General features: G+C 40.3%; 1 protein-coding gene across 2 annotated transcripts in view; it reads left to right on the top strand.

The window, feature by feature from the left end:
* Positions 1-14,839, top strand: part of swt1 (SWT1 RNA endoribonuclease homolog) — a 133,739-nt gene that overhangs the window by 50,979 nt on the left and 67,921 nt on the right. For both annotated transcript variants that reach the window (XM_072573649.1, XM_072573648.1), the window contains 3 exons: positions 516-642; positions 10,387-10,488; positions 12,019-12,207. In XM_072573649.1, the coding sequence (XP_072429750.1) occupies positions 516-642; positions 10,387-10,488; positions 12,019-12,207 (418 nt within the window). The remainder of the gene's footprint in view (positions 1-515; positions 643-10,386; positions 10,489-12,018; positions 12,208-14,839) is intronic.

Genomic DNA, 14,839 nt, shown 5'->3' with positions numbered 1-14,839 from the left:
TAAAACATTGCTAGTTTTAATGGCTAAAGGCAATTCAGTATTGGTGACCCATATTAAATCAATGTTTTAACTAATTGTATATGTATTAAGTCCTAGCTAAAACATCATTGATTGCATTTGAGGTAAATATGTTGACTAATGCTGTTCATACAGAGAATTCCCTTGTCAATTGATGTATTCTGCTTGGAATCATGGAATTACAACCTGTTGAACTGTTCAGTATTTGCAACTGTAACTGGCAAACTATACTTCCTTTTCCACGTGAAGAATGTTGGTTTATTTGGAATTTGTGTTCCAAATGACTGAAATTGAGGAACAAATCTTTAGATCGTGGACTTATAATTGCAATTCTGTTTATGGCAGTTCAAATCTGATGTTTAAGATCACTAAAAATAACAAGTACTCCTTGTTTTAAGAATGGATAATCCTCAAATGGATATTCAGTCTCATGGCTTTATCAGAAATTTTTGCTTCATTTTGCATTGCAACACTAAAAGTTGTTTCTCTCACTAAAGATGGAGATAGTAGAAGAGCTGCAAACAGCTCGATATGAGAAAGTCTTGGAGGTGGAACTGGGACAGAGCTATGGAGAGTTGACGAGCATGGATATAGATCCACCTCAGGAAATAAAAATATTCTCAAGTAAGTTACACTTTAAGTTATCATTTATTTAATCCTTTTTATTCCCCTTCTTTACCTTTATTTAGAATATTGTCTCGATAAACGCTGCTCTTTTTCTAAATAGCATGTTTTACAATTGATATTTTCCACTAAGAAAACCAAAAGAAATATTTAAGCTCATAACAACAGTTAGTGAGCATTTTCTAATATTATTAGGAAGTTTGGCAAATTTTAAGCCTCATCATACTTAGCAAGAAAGTGTTTGCTGTGTTTGTATTCATGCAGTTTGTAATTTCCCCAGTTGAAGCAAATGAACAATTATCAGTGCAGAGATTTAAAGAAAATTACTTCAACTAGAGTTGTAAATGTTTTGTTGAGTGTGCATAGTCAAATTTCTAGTCATTACCAATTTCCACATTTTGTTTCTTTGTTTACTGGGTGCTGGCTGGGTCAATATTTATTGTCCATTCCTAGTTGCCTTTGAGGATGTGGTGGTCAGCTGCTGTCTTCAACCGTTGCAGTTCATTTGCAGTAGGTACAGCTGTTGGGATGGGAGTTTGAGAATTTCAATCCAGTGACACTAAAAGAGCAGTGATGTATTTCCAAGTCAGGATTGGAAGGTAACTTAGGGGTCATGGTGTTCCCATATATCTGCTACCATAGAGATGTACAACACGGAAACAGACCCTTCGGTCCAACTGGTCTATGCTGACCAGATATCCTAACTTAATCTAATCCCATTTGCTAGCACTTGGCCCAAATACCTCTAAACCTTTCCTATTCATGTACCCATCCAGATGACTTTTAAATGTTGTAATTGTACGAGCCTCCACCACTTCCTCTGGCAGCTCATTCATAGACACACTGCCCTCTGTCTGGAAAAAGTTACCCTTTATGTTCCTGTTATATCTTTCCCCTCTCCCCCTAAACCTATGCATTCTATTTCTGGACTCCCCCACCCCAGGGAAAAGACCTTGTCTGTTTACTCTATCCAAGCGCCTCATTTTATAAACATCTATAAGGTAACCTCTCAGCCTCCTACGCACTCAGGAAAACAGCCATCACCTATTCATCCTCTCCCTATAGCTTAAACCCTCCAAACCTGGCAATGTCCTTGTGAATCTTTTCTGAATCCTTTCAAGTTTCACAACATCCTTCCAAAAGGAAGGAGACCAGAATTGCACGGAATATTCCAAAAGTGGCCAAGCCAATGTACTGTTCAGCTGCAACATGATCTCCCAACTCCTGTACTCAATGCTCTGCCCAATAAAGAAAAGTATACTAAACGCTGCCTTCACTATCCAATCTACCTGCGACTCCACTTCCAAAGAGGTATGAACCTGCACTCCAAGGTCTATTTGTTCAGCAACACTCCCAATGACATTATCATTGAGTGCATAACTCCTGCTCTGATTTGCTTTCCCAAAATGCAGCACCTTGCATATATCTAAATTAAACTCCATCTGCCACTTCTCAGCCCATTGGCCCATTTCATCAAGTTTCCTTTGTACACTGAGTTAACCTTCTTTGCTGTTCACTACACCTCCAATTTTGGTGTCATCAGCAAACTTACCAACTAGACCTCTTATGCTCACATCCAAATGATTTTTATAAATGACAAAAAGCAGTGGACCCAGCACTAATCCTTGTGGCACACCACTGGTCACAGGCCTCGAGGTGAAAAGCAACTCTGCACCACCCTCTGTCTTCTACCTTCAAGCTAGTTCTGTATCCAAATGGTTAATTATCCTTGTATTCCATGAGATCTAACCTTGCTAACCAGTCTCCCATGAGGAACCTTGTTGAACGCCTTACTGAACTCCATGTAGATCATGTCTCCTGCTTTGCTCTCATCAATCCTCTTTGTTACTTCTTCAAAAAACTCAATCAAGTTCGTGAACATGATTTCCCACGCGCAAAGCCATGTTGACTATCCCTAATCAGTCCTTGCCTTTCCAAATACATGTACATCCTGTCCCTCAGGATTCCCTCCGACAACTTGCCCACCACTGACGTCAGGCTCACCGGTCTATAATTCCCTGGCTTGTCCTTATCACATTTCTTAAACAGTGGCACCATGTTAGCCAACCTCCAGTCTTCCAGCACCTTATCTGTGACTATCGATGATACAAACATCTCAGCACGGGATCCAGCAATCACTCCCCTAGCTTCCTACAAAGATGTAGTGTATACCTGATCAGGTCCTGTGGATTTGTCCACTTTTGTGTGTTTCAAGACATCCATCACCAGCACCTCTGTAATATGGACATTTTTCAAGATGTCACCATCTCTTTCCCCACATTCTGTATCTTCCATGTCCTTCTGCACAGTAAACACTGATGCAGTGTACTCATTAAGTATCTCTCCTGTCTCCTGCAGCTCCACACATAGGCAAGGCAGCCTGTCTTTGAGGGGCCCCATTTATTCCCTAGTTACCCTTTTGTCCTTAATTATTTATAAAATCCCTTTGGATTCTCCTTAACCATATCAGCCAATGCTATCTCATGTCCCCTTTTTGCCCTCCTGATTTCCCTCTTAAGTATACTCCGACTGCCTTTATACTCTTCTAAGGATTCACTTGATCTCTCCTGTCTATACCTAACGTATGCTTCCTTCTTTTTCTTAACCAAATCTTCAATTTCTCTAGTCATCCAGCTTTCCCTACACCTACCAGCCTTTTCTTTATTCCTAATTGGAATATATTGTCTTTGGACAGCCATCCCTTTACTTGCCCCCAATCAGCTTTTGAAAGTTCTCCCCTAATATAGTCAAAATTAGCCTTCCTCCCATTTAGGATTTTACCTTTTAGATCCAGCCTATCCTTTCCCATCACTATTTTAAAACTAATAGAATTATGGTTGCTGGCTTCAAAGTGCTTCCCTGACTGACACTTTAGTTACCTGCCCTGCCGTATTTCCCAAGAGTAGGTCAGGTTTTGTACCTTCTCTAGTAGGTACATCCACATACTGAATCAGAAACATTTCTTGTACACTCCTAACAAATTCCTCTTCATTTAAACTTAACACTGGCAGTCCCAATCTATGTTTAGAAAGTTAAAATCCCCTACCATAACCATCCTATTATTCTTACAGATAACTGAAATCTCCTTAAAAATTGTTTCTCAATTACCCACTGACTGTTCAGGGGTCTATAATGCAATCCCAATAAGGTGATCATCCCTTTCTTATTTCTCAGTTTCAACCAAATAGCTTCCCTGGATGTATATCTGGGAATACATCAGTACAGCTGTAATGCTATCTCTTATCAAAAACGCCACACACCCTCCTCTCCTGCCTCCCTTTTTATCCTTCCTGTAGCATTTGTATCCTGGAACATTAAGCTGCCAGTCCTGCCCATCTCTGAGGGAGAAAGTGAGGACTGCAGATGCTGGAGATCAGAGCTGAAAATGTGTTGCTGGAAAAGTGCAGCAGGTCAGGCAGCATCCAAGGAACAGGAGAATCGACGTTTTGGGCATAATCCCTTCTTCAGGAAGAAGGGCTTATGCCCGAAACGTCTATTCTCCTGCTCCTTGGATGCTGCCTGACCTGCTGCGCTTTTCCAGCAATACATTTTCAGCTTTGCCCATCCCTGAGCCATGTTTCTGTAATTACTATGATATCCCAGTCCCATGTTCCTAACCATGCCTTGAGTTTATCTGCCTTCCCTGTTAGGCCCCTCGCATTGAAGTAAATGCAGTTTAATTTATCAGTCCTACCTTGTTCTATGCTTTGTTCATCTCTGCCCTGACTGTTTGACTGGCTTCTTTTCTCAACTATACCAGTCTCAGAGTGATCTCTTTCCTCACTATCTCGCTGCGTCCCACACCCCAACCTTACTAGTTTAAATTCTCCTGAACAGATTTAGCAAATCTCTCTGCTGTATATTAGGCCCCTTCCAATTCAGGTGCAATCTGTCTTTCTCATACAGGTCACTTCTACCCCTGAAGAGATTCCAATGATCCAAAAATGTGAAACCTCCTCCCATGCACCAGCTCCTCAACTATGTATTCATCTGCTCTATCCTTTTATTCTTAGCCTCACTAGCTCGTAGCTCCGGGAGTAATCCAGACATTACTACCGTCAAGGACGTCCTTTTTAAATTCCTGCCTAACTTTCTATGTTCTCCCTACAGAATCTCATCATTTTCCCTTCCTGTGCCGTTAGTTCCAATATGTACAATTACCTCCTGCAGTTCCCTCTCCCCTTTTGAGAACATCTGCACGATCTCTGAGACATTCTTGATCCAGCACTAGGGAGGCAATACACCATTCTGATTTTTCACTGCAGGCTGCAGAAACGTCTCTCTGTACCTCTGACTAAAGAGTCCCCTATAATAATTGATTGCTTGGAACCCGATGTACTCCTCATTACATTAAAGCCAGTCTCGATACCAGAAGCTTGGCTGTTCATGCCACATTCCCCTGAGAGTCCATCACCACCTACGTTTTTCAAAACAGCATACTTGTTTGAAATGGGGATGGCCACAGAAGACTCCTGCACTACCTTCCTACCCCTCCTTCTTCTTCTGGAGGTAACCCATCTACCTGACTATATTTGTGGCTTTTCTCCTTTCTTATAACTACCATCCATCACACCCCCTAGCTCTTGTAAATCCTTATTGCCTCTACCTGCCACTCCAACCGATCCATGCGATTTGATAGGATTCGCAAGACACTTCTTGCAGACATAATTATCAGTAACATGGAAACTGTCCCTAAACTCCCACATTCAATAGGAAGAATGTATCACTCTACTAGAGGCCATCCTAACTCCTTCCCAATCTACAGACCCAAAAAATAACACCATTTGTTTTGCTCTAAAACCAGTGCTCCAGTTTAACTTAATATTTATGGTTTATATTTTTAAAATTTAAGCAAGAGACAGATCTTAATAAAACATATAATCAAGAAAGAACCCACTCAACTCTCAACTGTAGACTTACAGCATGGTTACACTTAACAACTGTGAACTTATCTGTTCCTGTGCTGCTCTCCCACACAGGTTCCTCTGGTCTGTTGTGACTTTTGCTGTCTGTTAATTTGTTCCAGACACACTCTGATGTCCAGAGAAACAGGAACTCAAATACCAAAGGCAGTAACTGACACAGCTGTGTCAATTAGCAGTGTAGGTTCCTTTCTTTCTCTCCCTCACTAACCATGTGGTCTCTGCCTTTTGTCTGTCTTTCTCCTTTTAAAAGTGTTGTTGTTTTGATCTTTTTTCCTTAAAGTTCCAAAGCAATGCAACAGCATATAAAACAGTTATTGCTGCTCCTTGAATTCAAGGAAATCAGCTCGAATACCTCAAAAAAGGAGTAGCTCTTAGAGCCACAATTTTTTTCCTGTCCTCCATCTTGGATCCCTGACTTTCTAGATTGTAGTGGTCTTGGGTTTGGAAAGTGTTGTCTGAGGAGCCTTAGTGAACTTTTGCAGTGCACCTTGACGATGGCGCAGAGTACTACAACTGAGTATTTGTAGTGGATGGGTTGCCAATCACGCAGGCTGTTTATTTCCTCATTGCTGTTAAGCCTTTTGAGTGGTGTTTAGCTACATTCAACTGTCTCGTTCCTGACTTGTGCCTTGTAATTGGTGGAAGCCATAGAGGAGTCAAGAGATGAGTTACCTGCTATAAGATTCCTAGCCTCTGACCTGCTTTTGTAGCCACAGTGTTTTTATGGATAGTCCAGTTCAGTTTCTGGTAACCCCCCAGCATATTGATATTAAGGGATTCAGTGACAGTATCTGTGGCAGTTTTGTTGAAATAGATTGAAAATTGCATTGCTTTAAAATAAAAACAACGGTAATCTCAAAAGATTAAATTTCACATGGTGAAAATTGTGTTAATTGGGTAGTGTTATGGTAATATATGTTGGTAAAGTATCCAACTTGAGTGGAACTTCTTCCAAAGTTATTAGAGTCATAGAGATGTACAGCATGGAAACAGACCCTTTGGTCCAACTCGTCCATGCCAACCAGATATCCCAACCCAACCTAGCCCCACCTGCCAGCACCTGGCCCATATCCCTTCAAACCTTTTCTATTCATATACCCATCCAGATGCCTTTTTAACTGTTGCAATTGTACTAGTCTCCACCACTTCCTCTGGCAGCTCATTCCATACATGTACCACTCTGTGCATGAAAACATTACCTCTTAGGTCTCTTTTATATCTTTCCCCTCTGACCTTAAACCTATGCCCTCCCGTTCTGGACTCCCACACCCCAAGTAAAAGACCTTGTCTATTTATCCTATCCATGCCCCTCATGATTTTATAAACCTCTAAGGTCACCCCTCAGCCTCCGACGCTCCAGGGAAAACAGTTCCAGCCTATTCAATCTCTCCTTATGGCTCAAATCCTCCAACCTTGGCAACATCCTTGCAAATCTTTTCTGATCCCTTTCAAGTTTCACAACATCTTTCCGATAGGAAGGAGAACATAATTGCATGCAATATTGCAACAGTGGCATAACCAATGTCCTGTACAGCCGCAACATGACCTCCCAACTCCTGTACTTAATACTCTGACCAATAAAGAAAAGCATACCAAACACCTTTTTCACTATCCTATCCACCTGCAAGGAGCTAGAGACCTGCACTCCAAGGTCTCTGTTCAGCAACAATCTTTAGGCCCTTACTATTAAGTGGAGAAGTCCTGCGAAGATTTGCTTTCCCCAAATGCAGCACCTCACATTTATCTGAATTAAACTCTCTCTGCCACTTCTCAGCCCATTGGCCTATCTGATCAAGATCCCATTGTAATCTGAGGTAACCTTCTTCGCTATCCACTACACCTCCAATTTTGGTGTCATCTGCAAACTTACTAACTGTACCTTTTATGCTCACATCCAAATCATTTATATAAACGATGAAAAGTAATGGACCCAGCACCGATCTTTGTGGCACTCCACTGGTCACAGGCCTTCAGTCTGAAAAACAACCCTCCACCACCACCCTCTATTCTACCTTTGAGCCAGTTCTGTATCCAAACGTTTAGTTCACCCTTTATTCCATGAGATCTAACCTTGCTCACCAGTCTCCCTATGGGGAACCTTGTTGAATGCTTTACTGAAGCCCATATAGATTACATCTACCACTCTGCCCTCATCAATCCTCTTTGTTATTTCTTCAAAAAACTCAATCAAGTTTGTGAGACATGATTTCCTACACATAAAGACATGTTGACTATCCCTAATCAGTCCTTGCCTTTCCAAATACATGTACGTCCTGTCCCTCAGGATTCCCTCCAACAACTTGCCCACTACTGAGGTCGGGCTCACCGGTCTATAGTTCCCTGGCTTGTCCTTACCACCTTTCTTAAACAATAGCACCACGTTAGCCAACCTCCAGTCTTCCGGTACCTCATCTGTGACTATCGATGATGCAAATAACTCAGTAAGAGGCCCCTAACTTCCTAAAGTGATGTAGGGTATACCTGATCAGGTCTGGGGGATTTATCCACTTTTATGCTCACCAAGACATCCAGCACTTCCTCCTCTGTAATATGGACATTTTTCAAGATGTCACCATCTATTTCCCTACAGTCTATATCTTCCATATCCTTTTCCACAGTACATACTAATGCAAAATTAGTATCTGCCCTATCTCCACTGGCTCCACAGAAAGGCCGCCTTGCAGATCTTGGAGGGGCCCTATTTTCTCCCTAATTACCCTTTTGTCCTTAATGTATTTGTAAAAGCCCTTTGGATTCTCCTTAATTCTATTTGCCAAAGCTATCTCATGCCCCCTTTTTTTGCCCTCCTGATGTATTTTTTGCCCTCTTATGTATACTCTGACTGCCTTTATACTCTTCGAAGGATTCACTCGATTAATAGAGTGCGCCTCCTGGGATTGGCGAGATAGAAATAGAAGTTTCCTTAGTAACAGTCGTTCGTCTTCTCAGCTGTTCTATAGGATGTGCAGATCAGGGTAATATAAAGAAAAGTGGGCATGAAACGAAAGATTTGTCATACTTTGTTGTTAATTCATGAGATGTTTGCATCACAAGGCCAGCATTTATTGGTGGACAGCTTTCTATGTAATTTTCGAGAGTATTTAAGAGCTGACCAAAGTGCTATAGGTTTTCAGTGACATTTCATACAAATGACAGATTTCCTTCCCTCGGTGACATCAAAGTACCAGGTCAGATTTTACTGCCATCAGTGCTTTAATTACTGATAGAGTCATAGAGATGTACAGCACAGAAACAGACCCTTTGGTCCAACTTGTCCATGCCAGACCACATATCCTAAATTAATCTGGTCCCATTTGCCAGCCCTTGGCCCATATCCCTTGAAACTCTTCCTATTCATATACCCATCCAAATGCCTCTTAAATGCTGTAATTGTACCAGCTTCTCCAAATTCCTCTGGCAGCTCATTCTATACACACACTACCTTCTGTGTGAAAAAATTGCAACTTCTGCCCTGTAGATGGCAGCCAGCAGGCAAGTTATTCACTGTGCAGTTCCCAATCTTTGATTTGCTCTTGTACCCACAGTACTTATACAACTGATCCAGTTCAACTTCTGGTCAATGGTGATCCCCAGGATGTTGATGTGGATTCAGGGATGGTAAATCCATTAACCCATAGCAGAGTTGGTTCTTTTTTTTTTGTTGTTAGACATACCTCACAAGGCTGGAGTATGACTTATTTATCAACCCAAGCCTAAATTGTCTTGGTGTAGCTGCATATGGGCACAGATTGTTTTTAGTGGCTGCTACCATTTCAAACAAAAAAATATACATTTTTCTCTTATCCACAGTTCTTACCTTAGTTGGTGGAAGGTCATTAATGAAGCAGCTAGACCTAGGTCACTACACTGAGTAGCTCTCACAGCAACTTCCTGGGACTGAGACACTTGACCTCCCACAACCTTCTCTCTTTGTGCTGGAAATTACTGACTTATGCTTATATACAAAGAATGACTGAGTAACAGGAACTGAAAACTGAAAAAAAACTCTAGGGGATAAAAACAAAGACATAAATGCCCTTCCACTTGTTGGAACGCTTTGAATTTGGACTCACCAGCAACAATGAGTTTGCCATTCAGCTCTGCTGTTCCTAGACCAGAGCGGGCATACTGCATGGGGGGCAAGAGCTTACCATCTTCATCTTCATCTTCAGTTTCAACTTCAAAACTGATACTCTTGATTAGACATGGAGTGCTGATGGGTGAACTGTGGGGACTATTGCGGCCATGAATGAAAATGACACATAGTACACCATTTAAGACAGCCAAACAAAGATAGGTAGTGCCTGAAGGACAAAGCAAAGCAATGCTAGACATTTAATTAACTGAATGCTTGGTTGAATTGATTTGAATTCCTATCTAGGCCTCTGGGTATTTTTTTAATGCACAGGATAAGTCCAACATTTATTGCCCATCTATAATTGCCCAAAGGGCAGTTAACAGTCTATTATGGATCTGGAAGTAAGGATGGCAGTTTCCTTTCTTAAAGGGCGTTAGTAAACCAGATGTGTTTTTCCTGACAATTGACAATGGATTTATGGTCATCATAAGTCTCTTAATTCCAGAATTTTATGGAATTCAAATTCTTCCGTCTGCTTTAGAGGAATTTGTACCCACGTTACCTGGGTCTCTGGATTAACAGTTCACTCTTTAATATTATTAGGTCATCATCTCACGTTGAGGGATTGGTTGTCCAATGACGTACCACTTGCGCTATTATCCTCTCTGACTATGAATGTTCACCCAAGACTGAAAAGGAACATTAATTTTCATTTTTTTCCCCTAAACTTTGACTATCTAGCTGAAGCTACTTCAAAGTCTGACATTCTCCTTGTGCTTGATACCAACATTTTTATCAGTCACCTAAATTTTATCATGAATATGAAGGACCATGGAGTTGCAGGTATGTGAATATGTTTAATTATGAAATGAATGAAAACAAAATTACTGATTTAATATTCTAATTGAGAAAAATAAAAATATTTTGCTTAAAATGTTTTTAGTAGCTCTTCAGATGAAATATTATAATTTGGTTTTGATTTCAAAAGCTATTTTGGTTAAATATGTAAATAATGGTTGCCCTGAAGATAGTGGGTGTTTAGTTCAATTCAGAAATCCAAGCAATTTAATGCTGTACTTCAAAGGTAAATAATATCAATGTTGTTGGCTACAATGTAACTTTTGGAATCCTGTGGAGAGCTATTTTAATTTGTTGTCCCAACTTTACATTTTTTTAACAATAGTGTTACGTTGTTGTTGTTGTTATTATTGTTGTTATTATTATTATTATATTTATTATTATTATTATTACTACATATTGCAATTGATATTTTGTTGAAACAGGTTTTCGTTGTTTAAATACCTAGATCAACCTATTATTTTGATAGAGATGATACTTAGTTCAACAGCTCATCATCAATGAGTTTTAGGTTTGGTTTTCAAGGACATGAATATTCTTGCTTGCTTTATGTTAAACTTTTGAATGGATTCAAGGTCCATCTCAAATATCCTTAGATTTATGTCCATGCTGCAGTACTAGTGACTGTTTAGTCTAGCAGTATGCAGATAAATCCTGTACCCAAAGGTAGCAAAAATGTCATTATAATGTTCATGAAAACTAGGAAGTACTATTGATGGACTATTCCTTTCCTAGTACTTCAACTCTGTCCTTATACTCAGCATGACTGGAGCATAGGTAACTCAGAGTCATAGAGATGTACAGCATGGAAACAGACCCTTTGGGTCCATGCCGGCCAGATATCCCAACCCAATCTAGTCTCATCTGCCAGCACCCGGCCCATATCTCACCAAACCCTTCGTATTCATATATCGATCCAGATGCCTTTTAAATGTTGCAATTGTACCAGCCTCCACCACTTCCTCTGACAGCTCATTCCATACATGTACCACCCTCTGCGTAAAAACGTTGCCCCTTAGGTCTCTTTTATATCTTTTCCCCCCTCACCTATGCCCTCTAGTTCTGGACTCCCCCACCCCAGGGAAAAGACTTTATCTATTTACCCTATCCATGCCCCTCATGATTTTGTAAACCTCTATAAGGCCACCCCTCAGCCTCTGACGCTCTAGGGAAAGCAGCCACATCTTAGTCAACCTCTCCCTTTAGCTCAAATCCTCCAACCCTGGCAATATCCTAGTAAATCTTTTCTGAACCCTTTCAAGTTTCACAACAACTTTCCAATGGGAAGGAGACCAGAATTGCACACACTATTCCAGCAATGGCCTAACCAGTGTCCTGTACAGTCGCAACATGACCTCCCACCTCCTGTACTGAGCTGAATAGCTTCAATTGTATAGATATGATGGGATAGGTTCTCTGACAGCTTGACTATCTAAGTGTTATCTAAATAGGACACAGAACAAATAAGAAATTAGTAAACAATGCAATTGTACGGTTATACTTTTATAATTACAGGTGTTGGTTTCCCAATTATCGTCATTCCATGGGTCGTTCTTCAGGAATTGGATTCCTTAAAAAATGGAAGGCTGTCCGGAGGTGTGAATCGTAAAGCCATACCTGCTGTACAGTTCATTTATTCCTGCTTCAAAAGTCGGCATCCGCATGTATGGGGGCAGTCTATGCAACAGGCAGCTCAAAAGTTCTGTAAGTTAATAAGAGTGCCGTCATTTCTGGTGATCTTTAAAATCAGAGTTTATACACTTTGACAACTCCTGGTCACCAACAAATAAGTATGAGATAGAGGTCTAATATTAGAGTGCAGTTTACTGAATGACAAATGCAGTTAAATAGCCACATTTTAAAACTCTTTACGCGTGTCTTACACTCAATTTTGTTGTTTTCTTTTTGCTTTATCATCACCATCCTATTTCAGTGCCACTGGATCTTTGTTGGACCTCAGCATCGTTTTATAAATAGTGTATTTTGACTTTTAATTTGTTTTGTCAATTTTCTTTCTCTTTTATTTGTCTTCCAAACACATGGAGTACTGTTGATGTATGGGTCTATGGGCATCACCGTATTCCGATACCTTGTCCAAAGGGCCTTCTCAATGTTTGAGCCATGTTGGTGTATGTTGTCAGATTACAACTGTGGGGGAGAAAAGAAGTCAGGCTTAATTGTATCTTTACCTGATACTTACTTCCATTCAAGCACTCTCAGCAGGGATTCTTGGATAATGAACAGGAAAGGGCTGTAATCTGAAACACTGTGATCAACAATATGTGAATTTTTTTTATTATGAATTTGAATTTTTGATATGAAGAATACCAAAGTTAGTAATCGCATATACTTCAAGTTACCTTACAGTAATTACTGAACAATTGATGCAACAGCTGTGTACAAGATTGACCTGACTTCATGTTAAGTCAATCACGAAGGGCAGATTTTGATTTCCTATTTTAAAAGAAAGGAGAAAGTGAGGACTGCAGATGCTGGGGATCAGAGCTGAAAATGTGCTGCTGGCAAAGCACAGCAGGTCAGGCAGCCCTTCTTTAGGAATGAGGAAGAAGTAAGGGCTGAAGAAGGGCTGATGCCCGAAACGTCGATTCTCCTGTTCCTTGGATGCTGCCTGACCTGCTCTGCTTCTCCAGCAACACATTTTCAGCTATTTTAAAAGAAAGCCCTACATCATCTGTCAAGGGAAAAGATTTTGCTCAAGTTTCTTTAATACCCTATAGCTTTTAACATATTAATTCTACCATTTACAAGGCAGAGATCAAGAGTGTGATGTAATATTCTCCACTTGTCTGGTTAATTACCACTCCAGTTAACACTGAGGAAGCTCAGCACCATTCAGGGCGAAGCAGCCTGCTTGATTGGCACCCTATCCGCCATTTAAGCACCTCCCTACACCAATGGCACAATACACCTGTACTGTGTACAGTCTCCATGACTTCCTACAGCAAGGCTTCTTCATCTGCCCTTCGACACCCACAACTCTACTGTTACAAAAAGAATGGCAGCAGATGACTGGGGACATATCCGTTATAGGTTTCCATCTAAGCTGTATGCCATCCTTATGTTTTAGAAAAAAATGCTGTGGGATGACCTGATTATTCTGATGGAAAGTTAATAAATGTTCCTATAAGCAATGAAAATCCCATGATGATATTCTTTAAAAGGCAAGGGCATGTGATTGATTAGAATTAGAATTTATTATCGTGTGTTCTCAAGTATAGGCATACATGAGTATGGTGAAAGTGGTCAAAGTTGCCATTCTCTGGCACCATCTTGGTTACAAAACTCCGACTGCCGCAACAGCAATGGCCCACTCACGCTCCAATGCCAAGTTGTCACATCCTCCACTTGCCAAATGGAGCCTGGGAGGCTACTGCCTCCCATCCTGCTGTAACCATATTCTCAAGGGTAATTAAGGAAGGGCAATAAAGCTACCCCTTCCATGGACAGCATATTCCCATTCAGAACTTAAAAAAGAATGTTCCTTTACTATTGCGGGGTCAAAATCCTGGAACTCCCTCCCTAATACACTTCATGATATGGATAGCAGTGATTCAAGAAAACAGTTCATTATGATCTTATCAGGAGAATTTAGAAATGGGTGGTAAATATTGATCTCGCCAGTGATGTGCACGTCCTGTGAATTAATTTTAAAAAAAGAAATGCAATTGTTATTGTTTGAGTAACACTTGAATATAACCAGAAACAGTAATTGAGGTAAGGTTCAGATTTATCTATATTTTCTTTTACTTTTATTTGATTTATTTTATTACCAGTGCGGTTTTTAAAATTAACTTGAGCAAGTCTTTCGTAAGGTATTGACTTAATGAGAAATGTTTTGCTTGTCTTGTATGCCTACGACAAAACAAAAGGGAATTGAAAGTAGCCACGCATGGTTGCATTTTATGATAGTTACTGTAGGTGGCATAAGTTTGCTAGAAGTTTCAACAGTCCAAGAAACTGCAAATTGTATGGAAGCTCTTAAATTCAAATTATCCATGCTGTATTTTATTTTTCTATTTCCTTCAATTTATTTTTACAAGGATAGCAGTGTCTACATTTCCAAAAGTAATTACTTGGCTCTGACATACTTCACGATGTTTTGAGAATGTGAATGTAAGGTTCTCTTGTCTTTCTCACTGACAACCAAATATTTTAACCAGATTACTAGTAGATTCCCAGTGTTGTTACTTCTGGCAAGTCAGACGATATCTTTTGTCTTCCTTTTTTCTTCTTTGTTGCATTCCCATCATCTGAGAAACAGCTTCTGCAAGAGTACAGTCATCGGTGTTATTGAGAATTGTCAGTCTGGATTGTA

The sequence above is a fragment of the Chiloscyllium punctatum genome, chromosome 7, assembly GCF_047496795.1.
Source record: "Chiloscyllium punctatum isolate Juve2018m chromosome 7, sChiPun1.3, whole genome shotgun sequence".
Lineage (NCBI taxonomy): Eukaryota > Metazoa > Chordata > Chondrichthyes > Orectolobiformes > Hemiscylliidae > Chiloscyllium > Chiloscyllium punctatum.
Note: the sequence above shows the minus strand (reverse complement) of the source record. Positions and strands in the feature narration are given on the sequence as shown.